The sequence below is a fragment of the Carassius gibelio genome, chromosome B19, assembly GCF_023724105.1.
Source record: "Carassius gibelio isolate Cgi1373 ecotype wild population from Czech Republic chromosome B19, carGib1.2-hapl.c, whole genome shotgun sequence".
Taxonomy (NCBI): Eukaryota; Metazoa; Chordata; class Actinopteri; order Cypriniformes; family Cyprinidae; genus Carassius; species Carassius gibelio.
The window spans coordinates 34,373,433-34,392,177 of record NC_068414.1 but is presented as its reverse complement, the minus strand read 5'-3'; the positions used below and the strand labels follow the sequence as shown (position 1 = coordinate 34,392,177).

At 37.5% G+C, this 18,745-nt stretch overlaps 1 protein-coding gene and 1 long non-coding RNA gene across 2 annotated transcripts in view; one reads left to right on the top strand and one right to left on the bottom strand.

Moving 5' to 3' along the window:
• The window catches only part of LOC127979112 (NACHT, LRR and PYD domains-containing protein 12-like), a 91,522-nt gene that overhangs the window by 11,641 nt on the left and 61,136 nt on the right, over window positions 1-18,745 (top strand). The window contains exons 7-8 of the mRNA XM_052584286.1: window positions 2,217-2,390; window positions 4,603-4,631. Coding sequence (XP_052440246.1) covers window positions 2,217-2,390; window positions 4,603-4,631 — 203 coding nt within the window. The remainder of the gene's footprint in view (window positions 1-2,216; window positions 2,391-4,602; window positions 4,632-18,745) is intronic.
• Window positions 1-18,745, bottom strand: part of LOC127979115 (uncharacterized) — an 81,145-nt gene that overhangs the window by 9,471 nt on the left and 52,929 nt on the right. The gene's annotated exons all lie outside the window — the stretch shown is intronic.

Genomic DNA, 18,745 nt, shown 5'->3' with positions numbered 1-18,745 from the left:
ATCGCGAATGATTTGAGTCAGTTCGGGAGTTCGTAGCGGGTTCGCGAATCGTTTGAGTCAATTCGGGAGTTCAAAGCGGGTTCGCAAATCATTTGAGTCAGTTTGGGGGTCGCAAATCATTTGAATCAGTTCGGGAGTTCGTAGCGGGACCGTGAATCGTTTGAGGCAATTCGGGAGTTCAGATCAGGTTCGCGAATCATTTGAGTCAGTTTGGGGTTCGCGAATCATAGCTGTATATGCATATGCATTTTTAACTAGTAGCTAGTTCTAATTACGTTTTCCAAGCGTGTAACTTGTATTTTTTGTTTTACTGATGTGCCTTTTAACAGTATGAAGTATATTCAAAAACTAAAAAAATTGTGCCTAAAAAGTGCACGCATCTAGGCTAATGTAAAGTTACATAATGAAGTCATACTAGTGCGCTTGTGCATTTTGAGTGTATTCTTTCACTGCATTATTCGGTGTATTCAAATACATTTATGAAGGCATGTCGAATCATTTGAGTCAGATCAGGAGTTCAAAGCGGGTTCGCAAATTATTTGATTCAGATTGGGGATCACGAATCATTTGAATCAGTTCGATAGTTCGTAGCGTGTTCACGAATCATTTGAGTCAGTTTGGGAATCGCGAATCATTTGAATCAGTTCGGGAGTTCGGAGCGGGATCGCGAATGATTTGAGTCAGTTCGGGAGTTCGTAGCGGGTTCGCGAATCGTTTGAGTCAATTCGGGAGTTCAAAGCGGGTTCGCGAATCATTTGAGTCAGTTTGGGGGTCGCGAATCATTTGAATCAGTTCGGGAGTTCGTAGTGGGATCGCGAATCATTTGAGTCAATTCGGGAGTTCAAAGCGGGTTTGCAAATCATTTGAGTCAGTTTGGGGATCGCGAATCATTTGAATCAGTTCAGGAGTTCGTAGCGGGACCGCGAATCATTTGAGTCAATTCGGGAGTTCAGATCGGGTTTGCGAATCATTTGAGTCAGTTTGGGGTTCACGAATCATAGCTGTATATGGATATGCATTTTTAACTAATAGCTAGTTCTAATTACGTTTTCCAAGAGTGTAACTTGTATTTTTTGTTTTACTGATGTGCCTTTTAACAGTATGAAGTATATTCAAAAACTAAATAAATCGTGCCTAAAAAGTGCACGCATCTAGGCTAATGTAAAGTTACATGATGAAGTCATACTAGTGCGCGTGTGTATTTTGAGTGTATTCTTTCACTGCATTATTCGGTGTATTCAAATACATTTATGAAGGCATGTCAATGATCACAAAATTCAAGATATGGGGGTTAGAAAATGTATATATTTATATCATTTTATGTAGTTAATCAATATCACACAAAGAGTGCCATTTCAATTTTTCTCCAAAAATCTGCATGATTAAAATGTGATATTAAGTTACTACAAATAATAATTAAATTACAAATACAAAATGTTGCAGAATAATGTAATATATGAATGAATAATAGCCTAAAGAACCTTTGTGCCAAAAGGGTTATTTTTTGTCATTATAGAACCTTTTTAGCATAAAAGGTTCTTCGGAGTTGAGTAAAGAACCCTATGGTTCTATATAGAACCCCAATGAACCCTTTTTTCTAAGAGTGTGGTGAACCGAGCGGTTCGGATTTTTCAGTGAACCGTCCCATCCCTAGTAAATATAAATGTAATTCTGACCGATCTGCTCCTTTACTGGCGAACATGGCTGGGATTTTGCAGCAATTTGCTGCGTCTGTGGCTAGGGCTTTTCTCCTTTTTATTCGTTCCGTCTCTGCTCCTCCTTTGAACTTATAGCTCCATTTTTGCGCGATTTTCTAAGATAAAGCCTGCCTCTGGATCTAGCCAATTAGGCAGTGCTTCGCTGATGTTTAGTTGCGTGGTAGTGTCATTTTCACTCCGTGATCGCCTGATTCGTAGATTCATAAAACCGTCAATTAATTCGCAGTTGCATAACAGCCTATTGCACATCAGCCTGATCAACTACACAGCGGCAGCCGGCAGGCCAGAATGACCGTCAGGCCACCAGGAAATGTCCCTGTGCCCCCGATGGCCAGTCCACCCCTGCCCATGTCCTCCCAAACACCCCCTCTCTCAACACCCCGTCAAACCTGTTAGCCATACTGTGTAATTAGTCTCTCTTTCTGATTGTGAAGTTCCTGCTTATATAATCTGTAGATCCTGAACTGAGAAACTGAAGGGTGTAACTGTTCTCTACAGGTTGAGTGATTGTGGAGTCACAGATGAAGGTTGTGCTGCTCTGACTTCAGCTCTGAGATCAAACCCTTCACACCTGAAAGAACTGGATCTGTCAATGAATAAATTAGGGGCGTCAGGACTGAATCTGCTCTCTGATGGACTGAAAGATCCTCTCTGTATTCTGGAGATACTGCGGTAAGACTGACTGAATGTCTCAACCGCCTCACCCATTTATTTCTGTGGTCTGTATGAATTAAATTAAAATTAAATCTTAAAGCGTCCTTTCAGAAAATTGAAGAGAATGCTGTTTTAATTTTCACTACATTCTTTCCAAAATTTTAAATTCATTTTACAATGTAGGATTTTCCTATATAATATAATGAGTGGATGATGTGACAGCAACAACTGCTTTATGTCATACAGATGTGTGTTGGGGATTTGGGGGTATGTACATACAATTGTAATTATTCTTACTTCTATTAGGGCTGTAAAATCGATGAATCACGATTAATTTTTTTTCATTTCACCTTGTTTCTATGTCAACATGCACGTTACCCTTGACACTATACACTGCAACCACAAAAACAATGTATGACAGATTTCACTTTTTAGTTTTTCCTTTTTTTCAGCAAAATATTCACAAACTTGTTAACTGTCAACAACTGTCTGATATTATGATTCTCAAATATGTGTAAGTGTATGTGTTTTGTAATATACAACCTTTTATAATGATCTTATTAGTTGATCTATAATGTGTGAGTAATACCGCCATGTTAGTTTGCGCTGCAATTTAGAGAGTCATATCTGGCAGATTTACAACATGTACATTTATACATTTCTGCACAAAATACAATTTAATTTAAACGAAAATTATATGAGTGATGCTGAGGGGCTCTGTGGCTCTTTAGGATTTTGAACAGTGCCCAGAGTGGCAGCTGGGATCCCCAGACAGCGTCGGTTGTGCAGCCGGTGTTCGTAAACTCGTGTGTGACTTTTAAAGACAATTTTAAAGCGTTGCACTTGTCACAGCTCTCTTAAGGCTGGATTAGACTCTTCTTTAAGAGGCTGAATTGTCAAAGATGACTTTTGAAAGAGGACACCATAAGCTATGCTGATAGTTAGTCTTTTCTAGGGCCTAGTTCAAGAGTCATGGTTCACTGCTGACACAATTGTATTATGCAAAAACAAACTTTTATTTTGGAAGCAATTAATCATGATCCATCACTACTTTCTATGATATTGGAATGATTCCAATCAATCAGCATGTAGAAGCAGGTCTGCACAGTTAGATTTTCCTATTTGGAAAATAGAGCACAGTTTTTAAGTGGTCCACCACTGTATTTAATTTCTGTAATACATAAAATAAGTAAACTTTACTAAAGTTCTTGTGAAGAGAAGAATTTATTGAAGGCAGCGGTGTAGCTCAGTTTTTCAGCAGTGCTGTTTACATGTTTTCAAAGAATCTGAACCCTACTAATATATATATGTATGTATGTATGTATGTATGTATGTATGTATGTATGTGTATATATATATATATATATATATATATATATATATATATATATATATATATAATTATTATTATTATTATTATTATTTCTTTTTTAATTAGCACACAGAAAACTGGACAGAAGCAGCCATCAAGTGTTAGAGAGTATTCTAGGTCATTGCATGTACAGGGTTTTGGTCAAATAATTAAAACCTTTCTGGATTTAGTAGTAAGAAAATGACTGCTTATCCATTTTTTGTATCAACTATGCATTTGGTTAGTTATATGAATTAGTATGTTTTACCCGGCCACTATGAAACATAGAGCTGAACACCTTTACCATTACAGTGAAATCTAATTCCATGTTTCCTAATGACATTTCCCAAGGGTTACATGTATAGGGTGTAACGCAAAGGTCTTAGTACTGAGCCTTGTGGTGCTCCATACTAAACAAAGTGATTGATGTGATCCTTCTTTATTATTAGGACTGTGACAATAAATTGATGAATTGTGATTTATGGATCGATTCTGAGATTTGCCAAATGCATCGCAATTCTCTCAGAATCTATTCTTAGCATAGTTTTTTTAACAGCAGATTGCACTCTCATCTAATTTTTAGCCATGCACTCAAATGCTCAAGAAGAAGAGCACTTGTGCATTCAGTCACGTAATGTGTGTTTGTGTGTGTGTGTGTGTGTGTGTATATGTGTGTCTTTGTGTTCACTTGGATGGGTAAAATGAAAAGCACAAATTCCAACTGTGGGTTGCTATACTTGACCTACACATCACATCACAATAGACCGGACCTGTTACCTGTGTTGTGGATTTGGTCTCTCTTTCTGATTGTAAAGTTGCTGCTGATCTGAGCTGTAGATCCTGAACTGAGAGACTTAAAGGTGTAACTGTTCTCTACAGGTTGAGTTATTGTGGAGTCACAGATGAAGGTTGTGTTGCTCTGACTTCAGCTCTGAGATCAATCCCCTCACACCTGAGAGAACTGGATGTGTCTGGAAATGAACTAGAAGACTCAGGAGTGAATCTGCTTACAGCTGGATTGAAAGATCCTATCTGTAAACTGGAGATACTGCGGTAAGATTGTAGTAATGTGTTAACATTCTCATTCATTTTCCTTCTATGAATAATGAACAAAATTAAAACCAAATCTAATCAAGACTAAAAATATCTCCTGTCTAGGGGTGTAGCAATATTCCAATGCCACAGTTTGGTTAATATCAAATAACTGGTTTGGTTCTGTTTGATGTGAGAGCAGGGTTCATGTCATGGCATCAGCAATGCTAAAGAACACTAGATTCATTTTTAAATGAACAACAACAACAACAATTTAACTAGGGCTGGGCAAGTTAATGAGTTATTATCACTTTAATGCATGAATTAATTATTATTATTATTTTGAAAGTATGTTGCTCACTGGCTCTGAATTCACATAGAATCAAACCATGGGTCAAAGGAGGGTGGGATGTTGATCAGTACTGGCTTGGGATGGGTGTCAAGACGCCTCTCAACCAATGAGAGCATTTGGGGAGTATAGGATTTGATAATTTTCATTTATTTATTTATTTATTTTTACCTAGTAAGAGAACTACTTATGGTCGTTCTACTTTTGAATTTGGTGCTCCTAATGACTGGAAAGTGCTACAAAAGTTATTGAAACTAGAGGCAAATATTTCAGACTTTGCATTTAAAAAAAATACTAGTGAGTGTTTTTACCTCAACTTGTAAATGTTTTAACATATGTTTTTTTTAATGTATTTATTTATTTTATGTGCCTTATGTGTATTGTTATGTATGTTAGTGTGTCTTTCAGGAGATATGTACTCTCCTGCCAGGCTGTTATATAATATATAACTATATAATAACCCATTCTTAATGACTTGCCTGGTTAAATTAAGGTTCAATGGAATTGTTCTCTACAGGTTGAGTGATTGTGGAGTCACAGATGAAGGTTGTGCTGCTCTGGCTTCAGCTCTGAGATCGAACCCCTCACACCTGAAAGAACTGAATCTGACTGGAAATAAGCTAAGAGACTCCGATGTAAAGCTGCTCTCTGCTCTGAAGGACAATCCCCATTATAAACTGGAAACGCTTAAGTGAGTAGTGATTTATAATTGAAAGTTGATACAGTTTCTTCTTAGGTTACTGTAATAATTACTTACATACATGTTTAATAAGAGTTTGAGTCTGTTTATAGTACGAATGAAGTATCTTAATGTTTTTTTTTCCAAACAATACAGTATTTCACTTTTATTACTGACTGTTTATTATGCGATTATAATGAGATTCAGGAAATATTGTGATTAAAATGTATCTCATGTAAACAATACTTTGTTCAAATTTGTTATTGAGCTCATAATTGTAGTAACCATGTACAATGTTTACATGCCAGAACAAACAGGCATGTAAACACCTTAATCATGTTCAAATCACTAAACTCTGTCAAAAACTTGCTGCCACTCTGCTCCTTATCTTCATCCAGAGCTGGCATGGATAATGCAATGGAAACCCCATTTGCAATGCCATTATCTCATTTCAGTTTCATTACAGAGCCAAAAAACTATCCAGTACATATATAGAAATTAGTTTAGGGTTTGACTTAAGTAGATTGAAACAGCGGCCAGTATACACACCTATTGTATGTGAGTTCATCATTTGTATTATACATTGAGGTATAATAGCAGTAAGACTAACCACAATTCTTAGTGAATGATCAAAATAATGAAAACAGCATGTAAACTGGAGTGAAGATATTTGCTCATGTCCTGTAGAGATCTTACTGTGATCTTGTCCTTCCATGATTGGTGCACATATAAACATATATGTTTTTCAATACCCAAAATTAAGTATTTTGAGAAAATCTCAATTGTAAAAGCAGATTTTGGTGAATATTTCCAATATTATAAAACTTACCCAAGTACAGAAACAGGACATTCATAGTGGATAAGGGTCAAGGGTCATCATTCTTGGTGGTTTGGATGCAAAATCAAAATCTGAATGAGTTTTAAAATAGTTTGTTATCTCTGACAAGTAGTGCAAATCCTTTTTGTCTTGTGTTTTACTTTCAGGTTTTAGATGTTAGTCTGATCTTGTCTGGATCAGCTGATGGTGAATAAAGAGACAGATCACATTCATCAGAATCAACAGACACAAACCCTTAGTGATCATCACACGCGTGCAACTTTCAAGAATCATCCTGTTATTAATTCAAAGTCAAACAATGAAACCTGAAACCTATTTATTCCTATAAACAATATATAAACACTTATAAGCTACTACTAAATATTGTAGAAACGTAATTTTCTGTAAAGTTGCTTTGTAATGATTTGTATTGTAAAGAGCACTATACAAATAAACTTGAATTGAATCGAACAATATTACATTACAATATTAACAGTTGTTTGTGAAAATATACTTTCAGAAAGAAAGGTACAAAACTTTACCTTTTAGGGTACAAGTGGCCATCAAATGGTGTAGTACCCTAAAGTGTACCGTTTTGTACCACTACTTACATGTACAACATTTTACCTTATAACTTTGTACCATTTAAGAGCAAAGATGACCATTGTATTTAAGGACTGAAGTATTACCAAATCCTTCTAAAGGAACTACTAATTACTTGGATCAGCATTCTAAATCATAACTCCCTAATATTGACTGATGTCATTTTAAGCTTTTGAGATATATGTAAAGTTTTGGATAGTAAATTAAATTAAATTAAATTAAATTAATGGATTTAGCAGATGCTTTTATCCGAAGCGACTTGCAGTGCATTCATGCTAACATTTTTTACCTATCATGTAGGATAGTAATGACTCAAGTGTTACTACATCCTTCTGAAGAAATAATTAATAATTATTTGGATCAGTATTCTAAGATCATGGTAACCCATTAATAATGATTTAAGTGTTGCCAAATCTAGCAACTCTACTAACCATGAACTTACAAATACTTAAAAATGTATAAAGACTTCAGTAATTACTTGAGTTATCACGGACTAGAATACTGTTCCCAAAATTTTTTATTATTTTAGGAGGATGTAGTAAAACCTGAATCACTACTATCCAATATTTAACAAACCCTTCAAAATCTTACTCATGTGTTCTTCATTAATGATGGATCAGTATTCTAAAGTGTTACCTTGAGTTCTGTTTTCAGTTTTTGCAGGTTCCATCTGTGAATTAACCTTTCTATGTTTTTCTGCCTTTGTCCCAATGTGGATTAGGCTACTGTTTTTTTGGACTTTTAAATAAAAGCTGCACTTGGATCTTCTTGTTTGAGAACATTCTGTGACAAAAAGAAATAAACAAAACTAGAAAGCGTGCCCTGGTGTCTATACACAGAGACATTACGTTCTCCGACAGAGATTTTGTGTTGCAAACTTTAATTACTAAAACTGAAACTAATCTATATGCAAACTCAATAGAAATGTTCACAAAATAAAAAAACTAAACTAAAATTAAGAAAATTATTAATGAAACGAAATTAAAAAAGAAACTTAATTTTATAGCAAAATTGAAAACGACATTAAAATAAAAGCGAATTTTAAAATGCAAAACAACTTTGCTGCGTGAAGAGGGGGATTCCCAGATGAGGTGCCAGGTACTCGGTTGAGTTTTTCTGAGTCTTATGTTTGATTTTTTTTTTTTTACTCTTTTGAATGTTTAAATAGGCAAGGCTTAAAAACACGTGCAAATGATAAGCTTTTCGTGATGATGCACAGTGGCCCGTCAACTGTCCTGAGCGTCTTTTTAGGCTGGCCTCTGCCAGTCGATTGAGATCGCCAGGGGCCCCCCTCACCCATGGGACCCTATAATCTTCACCACCTTTCACCAAACTAGCGATGGCCCTTCTTATGGATGGATGGTAAATTGTACATTTTGTACTGTGGTGATGGTGGACAGGGTCTTAACTTGTTCATCTTATATATCCAAAAGAGAAGCAGCTGTGTTTTGTTTAATGAATTAAAAAAATTGGCTTATGACTGCTTTGAACTGCAATTCTAAGCCTGTTAAGATAAGGTTAGTTACTTTTTGCTAGTTTATAGCTATCCTATTGATTTATTTGATACTTTTTAGCCTTTGGGCTGTTAATGAAGGAAGTGAACTCAGCAGTGAAGCAGTCAGTGAGGAAGTAATTAATTAACAAGCAGTACTGAAGCAGCAGCAGAAGACTTACTCACGTCTGCATGAGTCCACCGAGCAAAGACACTGACAGTCAGATGCAAGTGCTGATGGTATGTACTCTAAGCACTCCTTCACCACAGTCTGTCACTCTCTCTGTCACCTTAATCTACTGGATCTTTTTGCTGCCTTTGACACTGTAACCCACCAGATCCTCTTATCCACCCTTTAAGATATAGGACATCAGAGGAACCGTATGTTGTATAACAGCATTCCCATGTGTCATCAGCTACTGCTGCTCTGAGCTTCTCTGATTTTGATAGTGATGTTGTGATGTGATTTCATTTTGTTCAGAGACTTACCAAGCCAAAGGAAGAGTTTATGTTTATAGAAAACACATGAACATAAAACAAGGTGGCTGACAGAAACTGTTTACAGATTTTTTTTCCCCATACAATATGCTGCTGTATGTATGTGAATTAATAGTGAAATAATAATAATAATGAGAAAACTGAAAATAACACATTTTCCTTAAAGGTTCACATCATCAAGAGTAAATCCATGTATGTACAGTAAATTAAAATATCTGCTGGACAGTGGTTTTCAGCATTTTTGACTTGAATGTCTCCATTGTCCAACACTATATTCAGATGTACCCCATACTGATCTAAGGCTGAAATACATGACTTTTAAAATCTGAACAGATTTAAAAACACTAAGCACCATACACTTACTGACTTTGTAAATAGTTTTTTACTATTTGCTAACATTCGGTCTTAAAATCTTTAAATGTCTACTGATCTAGTAATCAACCTGTTTTTGGACTGAACTGGGTGTGTTGGATTTTTCACTTCAAACAGGATTAGCAACTTTTGCTGTAAGAGGTTAAATAATTTTCAGAGTTTTACCACATGCCACTTTAAACCAGGACATACACGTTTCTTTAAATCAGAAGAAACGTACATCAAAGTGTTTAATGGTAACATTGGTAGTATCTAGTTGCCTCTATATGGGAATTTAGGTAGTGAGAAACACACGACGGGAACAACAAACGTGTTGGGAGCCTGTGGTAAACTACAGTAATACTGAAGGTGAGTGAGCATCAGGTGAGCTGCATTCAAGTTACTTCCTCGTTAACATGAGAAACTCATTTAAAGATAAAATAATAAACATTATTTAAAGTAGCATGGATTTCTTGATCTTATCACATAAACTGTGTTTTTATTGTACATATAGGTCTATGCTTAAGTTACAGTTTAGTTGTTTTCTCTTTCTCTACATTTTTAGTTAAAAAATACTGACATTTGAGAAAATATCTTCTAAAAACACTAAACCCCATTTTAAATTTCTTTTAAAGCATTTTAAAAAACATTTACATAAATGGTAAAGAAATAGGAAACATTTAGTATTTTATTAAACAAGAAACATTGACAAAATGGTATTGTAATTAAAAAAATGTAATTATCTTCTGAATGAATTAAATTAGCGTCTGAATGAATGTTTCTATATCATTATACTTGCGCAGCTCCATGAAAACAGAATGAATCATGGAGGACCAGGAAACATTCATTAAAGGAGATATTTCTCCAGGATGCAGGTATGTCAAAGTTAATGTGTTCATGTGATTGCTTGTCTTTATCATATTCTGATGCTGGACCTTGAGTAATTAGGACCTTGAGTGTCTAAACTACAAGAGCCCAGATCTATGTCAATAAATATATAGATGGGTGGGTGGCATCATACCATTTAAAGTTTTTCAGAACATTTGTGATCCAGGGGTCACCAGACCTCATCCTGGAGGGCTGATGTCCTGCAGAATTTAGCTCCAGCCCTAATTAAACATGCCTGAATCAGATAATCAAGGTATTACTAGATATATTATGCTGCGTTTCCACCGAAACTACCCGGAATATTTGTACCAGGAACTTTTTTCCCCAGGGACTTTTTTCCCCCCAGACCTGTTTCTTTCTGCGAATCCACCACAGCCTAAAGTACCTTGAAGATTATGCAAGTAACAACTGCCTCCTTTCGTTTTCATTTAAACATAATAACAGCTGCAGAAATGTACTTAGTTGAGGGAAATGTGTATATAGTGTTCCTGTAGCTCATTTGGTAGAGCATTGCACTAACCAGATTGGGGGTTCGATTCCCCGGGAACACATGATCAGTCAAAATTGATAGCTTGAATGCACTGTAAGTCGCTTTGGATAAAAGCGTCTGCTAAATGCATAAATTTAATTTAATTTAAATGTAATATATACAGCCATTACAATGAAACGAAATATTATATAAATTTGCCTTTTTTTATTTTCATTTTAACATATAGATAAATTGAATACAGACCAAAGATAACTTGTTAGATTTACCCAAAACTAATTATATTTTATGTTTAACCACTAAAGAGACATCAGAGCAAGCGGCACATATCAGAAGGTCTACTGCGGTGGAAACCAGGGTTGCAGGGTTTCATATTCTTTGAAGCACCCTTGGGCTCTGCCATTTGCTAGCGGACCCCCACCTGCTGTTAGCATTCCATTGACTCCCATTCATTTTGGCGTCACTTTGACGGTGAATAACTTTCCCTTTGAGGCGTTTAAAGACTCCATTTGTCCATTCATTATTTCTAAAGAAACACGAAAATGTATAAAAGGCTCCATTACCTTGTATCTTATGTTATGGTTCCGTAGAAGCAGTTTTTGTAAAAATAGGCTAACGATTGCGTCATAAGTCTCTGTCACACAGTAGAGAATTTACTGTATGGACAGGAGCAGAAGCTCGCAGGCAATCTTTTACTGTCTATGAGGCAATCGGGGGGACGTGGAGGCATGAAGTCAAGAGAGAAGCCCATATAGAGTACATAAAACCAACAGGACAAAATTATTCAACAACGTCTGCAAGATTCGGTGGGTGATTCAGATTTCTCTTGGCACAGCGATTAGAAGACTTACAATTGTCAGACAGTTTGCTCACGTGACATCTACATCATCAAGCTTGGTTTGAGTCTGTGCAGTACGCTCGACATCCAGGAAGTACGTGCTTCTAACTGACTTCATTTTTCTCCGTTGAATCCAAAGGGGTCGCTGTGTCCATTTATTTTATTGTCTATGGGTTGAACTCAGCCGATGCTGCGTGAACTCAACCAATCAGGATGTTTAGCGCTCAAGTCCCGCCCCCGAGAGTTCCGGAACTTTGAAAAAGTACCACCCCGCCTGCAGGAACTTTCTGAGGGGTATTTTTTGTTACCCGGAACTTTATTTAGTTCCTGGTTCCTGCGGTGGAAACACAACGAGTACCAGGCCAAAGTCACTAGTTCCTGGGTAAAGTTCCTGCGGTGGAAACACAGCATTAGAAACTTCCAGGCAGATGTGTTGAGGCAAGTTGGAGCTAAACTCTGCAGGACACCAGACCTCCAGGATCAAGTTTGGTGACCCTTGTTCTGGCCACATAAAGTGCTAAGGTGATACTGTACAAGAGATATTCTGGTCAGTTTATATGTCCAGACATGTGATGAGAAGGGTGATGTTGTTGGGATGGAGGTTGGCATGGTGTTAGAAGACACCTTGTTAGTTAATGCTGTCCAAAAGCATTCAGGCAGGAAAAATGTTCTATCCCGCTCTGATCTTATCCGAGTCTTACCTTTTCCTCATCCTCCTCTTGATATAATCCTTCACATATATCTCTTGCTTTACCAATAACTTCCATTTTACTCCAAAATAGAAAAGCTCATCTGTTTCCTTTTATCCAGTTGTGCTAAAGCTCTGATTTCTTAGTGAACAAATCAAGAACTGTTCTTTTGAATTTGCTGAATTGGTTTAAGGATTTGTTACATGAGTTGTAGATTTTGGAGTTTCATTCCTGATGTTTGACTACTGACCCAGTCACACTGATAGTCTAGACCAGAACAATACTGACAAATTAATTAGATGCAAACAATTTATAGCACTAATAAAACACAATTATGTCACATATTGGAAAACTTAAAATTAAAAAAGTGTAGAAATCATTGGTAAAATATACATATATGGTTGATTATCTGTTTGAGATCCATCTACAGGTACAACTCAACTAAATGAATTGTCTGTTCTGTCATCGCTTTTCTTTTCTGTTGTTTCTATATTGAAAATAATTTCACAGGCAGAGATCAGACTCATTGGAGTTAACCTGTGTATCCATGAAGAGTGATGGGTCTATGGATGGGCCATTAGAATTTAAGGAAAGACACAAATCAACTGATCTGAGGTTTGGCTTTTTTCTTTAGACAGACAGGGAGAACATTGATACACAAAAATATGCATGCAGGGCTTAATTTGGCAAATAACCACTTATCAAAATTCAGAAATGAGAAAATGATAGAAGCATTTAAAACTCTGCTTCTATTATAAAGCACAGAAATAGCAAGTCGGTCCTTCAGTCTTGATTTGGGCGGACTGGGGCTAAATAATGGCCCTGGATTTTCCTGCACAGAGTGGCACAACACACCACCATAAACCCACCAGTTCATTATGCACAGAGACACCTTTTACATCACTTACTAACATAAAAATAGAACAATAAACAAAAATAAGTTGCTATCTATTATATAAATCTATTTTTTCAATGAATGACTGGCATACTGACAAACTAAGATTGAGCCAAATTATAGCATTAATAAAACACAACTACATTACTTACAACAACAACAAAATAAAAATCAATGTTAAAAAATGGATGGATGGATTGTCAAGTTTATCTACTTGTAATACCAAAAGTGAATTATTGTCTCTATTCTTTTGTTTCTATTCTATTAAAGACAAATCCACGGAGATAAATCCAACTCCTCAGAGTCCAGCTGTGTGTCCATGAAGGGTAACAGATATTTGGGCAGTCCAGGAAGATTTAATGGAAGTGACACATCAACTGATCTGCGGTATAATATTCTGTCTTGACCGACCAAATTCTGGATATGTGTTTGCATCTATGCTTTTATAAATAACAATGTATATATGTATAAATAGAAAATAAGACTGCCCTGTAAGAAAGACTATTGTTACAATCAAGATGATATCATCTCGCTAATCAGGATCTGGCTAATTTGGTTCTTCGAACGCACCTGTTGTTGATGATTAGTATGGCTGGATCTGAGATAATTGCACATTCACGAAACTTGAAACCATTTTCAGCAATGCAGTGATTGGCTGGTGGCAAGATAGCAACTTAAGCAACATATAATTAAAAAAGACACCTGACGAAAAACTTGAAACATTTCTGGACTATAAGGAAACAGCCAAGTCAACAAAACTACATAAATGTCATAATAGATAATTGAAATGCGCACTGTTTTTACATGATTCCCAATTATTTAGATTCAAGATTTAGAATATTTGTATAGTCTTTATATTTTTATTTCAATTAAGTATTTAGCTATTCATTTAATTTTATATCTGGACTGATTTGTTACGTGGCAGCAGGGGCGCTGGACTGGGGGTAAAACCAGGACTGATTACCAGGGCCCAAAAGGAAGAGAGGGCACTTGAAAAGTCTGGAATATATATTTTCAAGGAGGGGGGGTCCATTAGGACTGCCTATGCATAGGGCCTGGGATCTTGTGCAGCGCCCCTGCGTGGCAGCATTAATGAAAGTTTCTTATTGGTCAAGATCAAGTTATCTGCATCTCCTGCATCACTCAAATTAATGCACTAGTCTACATTATCTGTATAGGATGTAAGAATCAAATACAATTATTAATTAATAATTTTATGACAAATAAATATTTCAGTGAGTAAAATTGGCTGTGTCTAGTAGGCTATTATGGACAATGACATTATTATATTATCTTTAAATACATTTTCAGATGATTGTTATATTAAATATTGTCCCTTGTTCAGTAGGATACCCTTGTAATAAATAGCGGTGGCAGCGGACATATTTTGAGTATCAGTTCTGGTTTCAAATCCAGCCAAATGAGTTAGCAACGTACGTAGAACTGGCCCCTGGACTCCATCTGTGTATTTTTTCCTCTCCATATGCCTGCCCTGACCTAGTTGTCCCATGTGTTTGATTGCTCATTAGTTCCAGGTGTGCTTCGTCATCCCCTGGTCAAGTCCTGTTTATTTACAGGTGCATCTCAATAAATTAAACTCAAATTTTGAAACTCGTGTATTAAATAAATTCACTGCACACAAACTGAAGTAGTTAAAGCCTTTGGTTCTCTTAATTGTGATGATTTTGGCTCACATTTAACAAAAACCCACCAAATCTCAACAACGTAGAATATGGTGACATGCCAATCCGCTAATCAACTTAAAACACATGCAAAGGTTTCCTGAGCCTTCAAAAAGGTCTCTCAGTTTGGTTCACTAGGCTACACAATCATGGGAAGACTGCTGATCTGACAATCATTGACACCCTTCACAAGGAGGGTAAGCCACAAAAATTAATTGGTAAAAAAGCTGGCTGTTCACAGAGTGCTGTATCAAAGCATGTTGTTAAAGCAATATAATAACTAAATTATTCAGTTGGTCTGAATATCAGCACAGCTTGTGCAAACAAATCACAGCCATGCTGATATTCAGACATACCGCAATGTCACTTATATGGTGTTGTCCATTTATTTGTTTAATTAAGTTTAATTTACTTTTATATAATTTATAATAATGTTCTGTAATCTGAACATATGTAATCTGTTATTTTAATTGCAGTCATTACTCTCAACTGATCAAATCAAATCTGCTGAAAAAGTTTCAGTGTCTGTTTGAAGGAACAGCAAAGCAGGGAAACCCAACTCTCCTGAATGAGATCTACACAGAGCTCTACATCACAGAGAGTGAAAGAAGAGAGACAAGTAATGAGCATGAGGTGAGACAGATTGAGAAACAATCCAGGAGAGCAGCAACAGAGGACACACCAATCAAATGCAATGACATCTTTAGACCTTTACATGGACAAGAAAAACCCATCAGAACTGTGCTGACAAAGGGAGTCGCTGGCATTGGAAAAACAGTCTCTGTGCAGAAGTTGATCCTGGACTGGGCTGAAGGGAAAAAGAATCAGGACGTCCAGCTCATATTTCCACTTCCTTTCAGAGAAATCAACTTGATGAAGGAAAAAACACTCAGTCTTTCAGATCTTCTTCATGTATTTTACCCTGAAACCAAAGATATGGAAATATCTAGTGATGAATATAAAGTGTTGTTCATCTTTGATGGTCTGGATGAGTGTCGTCTGTCTCTGGATTTTCAGAGCGATGTGAGGTTGTGTGATGTAAGTGAATCAGCTTCAGTGGATGTGCTTATAACAAACCTTATTGTGGGGAATCTGCTTCCCTCTGCTCTCATCTGGATCACCTCCAGACCAGCAGCAGCTGATCTCATCCCCTCTGAGTGTGTCCATCGAGTGACAGAGGTACGAGGCTTCAATGATCCACAGAAGGAGGAATACTTCAGGAAGAGAATCAGTGATCAGACTCTGGCCGACAGGATCATCTCACACCTGAAGTCTTCAAGGAGCCTCTACATCATGTGCCACATCCCAGTGTTCTGCTGGATCTCAGCCGCTGTTCTGGAGAAGATGTTGAGTGAAGCAGAGAGTGGAGAGATTCCCAAGACGCTCACTCAAATGTACACACACTTCCTGATCCTTCAGACCAACATCAAGCAAGAAAAGGACTATGATAATACAGTCAAAGATGAAGATATGATCCTCAAACTGGGGAAACTGGCTTTTCAGCAGCTTGAGAAAGGAAACCTGATCTTCTATGCGGAAGACCTGAGAGAGTGTGGCATTGAAGAGAAAGAAGCAGCAGTGTACTCAGGATTGTGCACTCAGATCTTCAGAGAGGAGTTTGGCTTGAACCAGGGGAAAGTCTTCTGTTTTGTCCATTTGAGCATCCAGGAACATCTAGCAGCTCTATATGCACATCTGTCCCTTATGAAAAAAAACAGAAATGTGTTTATTACTCTGTCTTCTTGTCCTTTGAAGCATTTGAAGAATGCTTTAAATGTTTCACTATCTAAGCTGCATCAGAGAGCTGTGGAAAAGGCCTTGAAGAGTAAAAATGGACATCTGGACCTTTTTTTGCGTTTTCTTCTGGGTCTCTCATTGGAGTCCAATCAGACTCTCTTACAAGAACTACTGAAACAGACAGGAAGCTGTTCTTACAACAAAGAGAAAACAGTTAAGTACATCAAGCAGAAGATCAAGAGGAATCGCTCTCCAGAGAGATCCATCAATCTGTTCCACTGTCTGAATGAACTGGGTGATGATTCACTGATGCAGGAGATCCAAGATTATCTGAAATCTGGAAAAATAAAAGAAACTAAACTCTCATCTTCACAGTGGTCAGCTCTGGTTTATGTGTTGCTGACATTAGAGCAGAAGATGGATGAGTTTAATCTGAAACAGTTTATTGGAGAGCAAAATACAGCAGATGAAGTTCTTCAGAAGCTGCTGCCTGTGGTCAAAGAATCCAGATCTGTTCAGTAAGTCACACTGAAAACATTCACTACACTGATAAAATAGGATCACATTTATCATTTTAGCATTTATTTTTCTCCCAATGTTCTTCACTATTTGCTGATGTTGAACACTTGTCTGCACTACTGCCCTTTATGTGTATCAGTGGCTTAGCCACGGGTGTGCCAGGTTGTGCCTGTGCCACCCACAGTGGCAGCTGGCACACCTAAAAATAGATGCAGAATTATTTTTTATAGTCTCAATAAAAAATGTTTACTAAACTTGGGCTATTGTTGTTTACTTAGAATATATATATATATATATATATATATATATATATATATATATATATATATATATATATATATATATATATATATATATATATATATATTGTTCGCGACTCGGTTGATTCAGATCGGCACTTCGGAGCCTGTTCGCGACTCGGTTGATTCAGATCGGGACTTCGGAGCATGTTCGCGACTCGGTTGATTCAGATCGGGACTTCGGAGCATGTTCGCGACTCGGTTGATTCAGATCGGCACTTCGGAGCCTGTTCGCGACTCGGTTGATTCAGATCGGCACTTCGGAGCCTGTTCGCGACATGGTTGATTCAGATCGGCACTTCGGAGCCTGTTCGTGACTCGGTTGATTCAGATCGGCACTTCGGAGCCTGTTCGCGACTCGGTTGATTCAGATCGGGACTTCGGAGCATGTTCGCGACTCGGTTGATTCAGATCGGGACTTCGGAGCCTGTTCGCGACATGGTTGATTCAGATCGGCACTTCGGAGCCTGTTCGCGACTCGGTTGATTCAGATCGGCACTTCGGAGCCTGTTCGCGACATGGTTGATTCAGATCAGCACTTCGGAGCCTGTTCGCGACTCGGTTGATTCAGATCGGCACTTCGGAGCCTGTTCGCGACTCGGTTGATTCAGATCGGGACTTCGGAGCATGTTCGCGACTCGGTTGATTCAGATCGGGACTTCGGAGCCTGTTCGCGACATGGTTGATTCAGATCGGCACTTCGGAGCCTGTTCGCGACTCGGTTGATTCAGATCGGCACTTCGGAGCATGTTTACGACTCGGTTGATTCAGATCAGGATTCGTAGCATGTTTGAGATTTTTTTAAATTCAGATCTGGAGTCTTTTTTTTTTTTTACCTGTCGATTCAGCATGTACATGGACCCACACACAAAGGTGGACACACTCTAGACGGGTGTGCCAGGTAGGGTGACCACCCGTCCCGTGTAGTGCGTGCGCGCACAGCGTTTGAAGCCCAATACATGCGTCCCACAAATTGAGACTGTGTCACGCATAATCAATGCTTGCTCAAAAAAAGTTGGTCGCTATATCTGGAGTCACCAACCCGTCGATCGCGGTCGACAAGTCGATCTTGGAAGCATTTTAAGTCGATCGTGAAGATTTTTCAAAATCTGAGAAAAAAAAAGGTGCGAGCCTCCCGGTGCGAAACAGACGAGACATTTATACTTG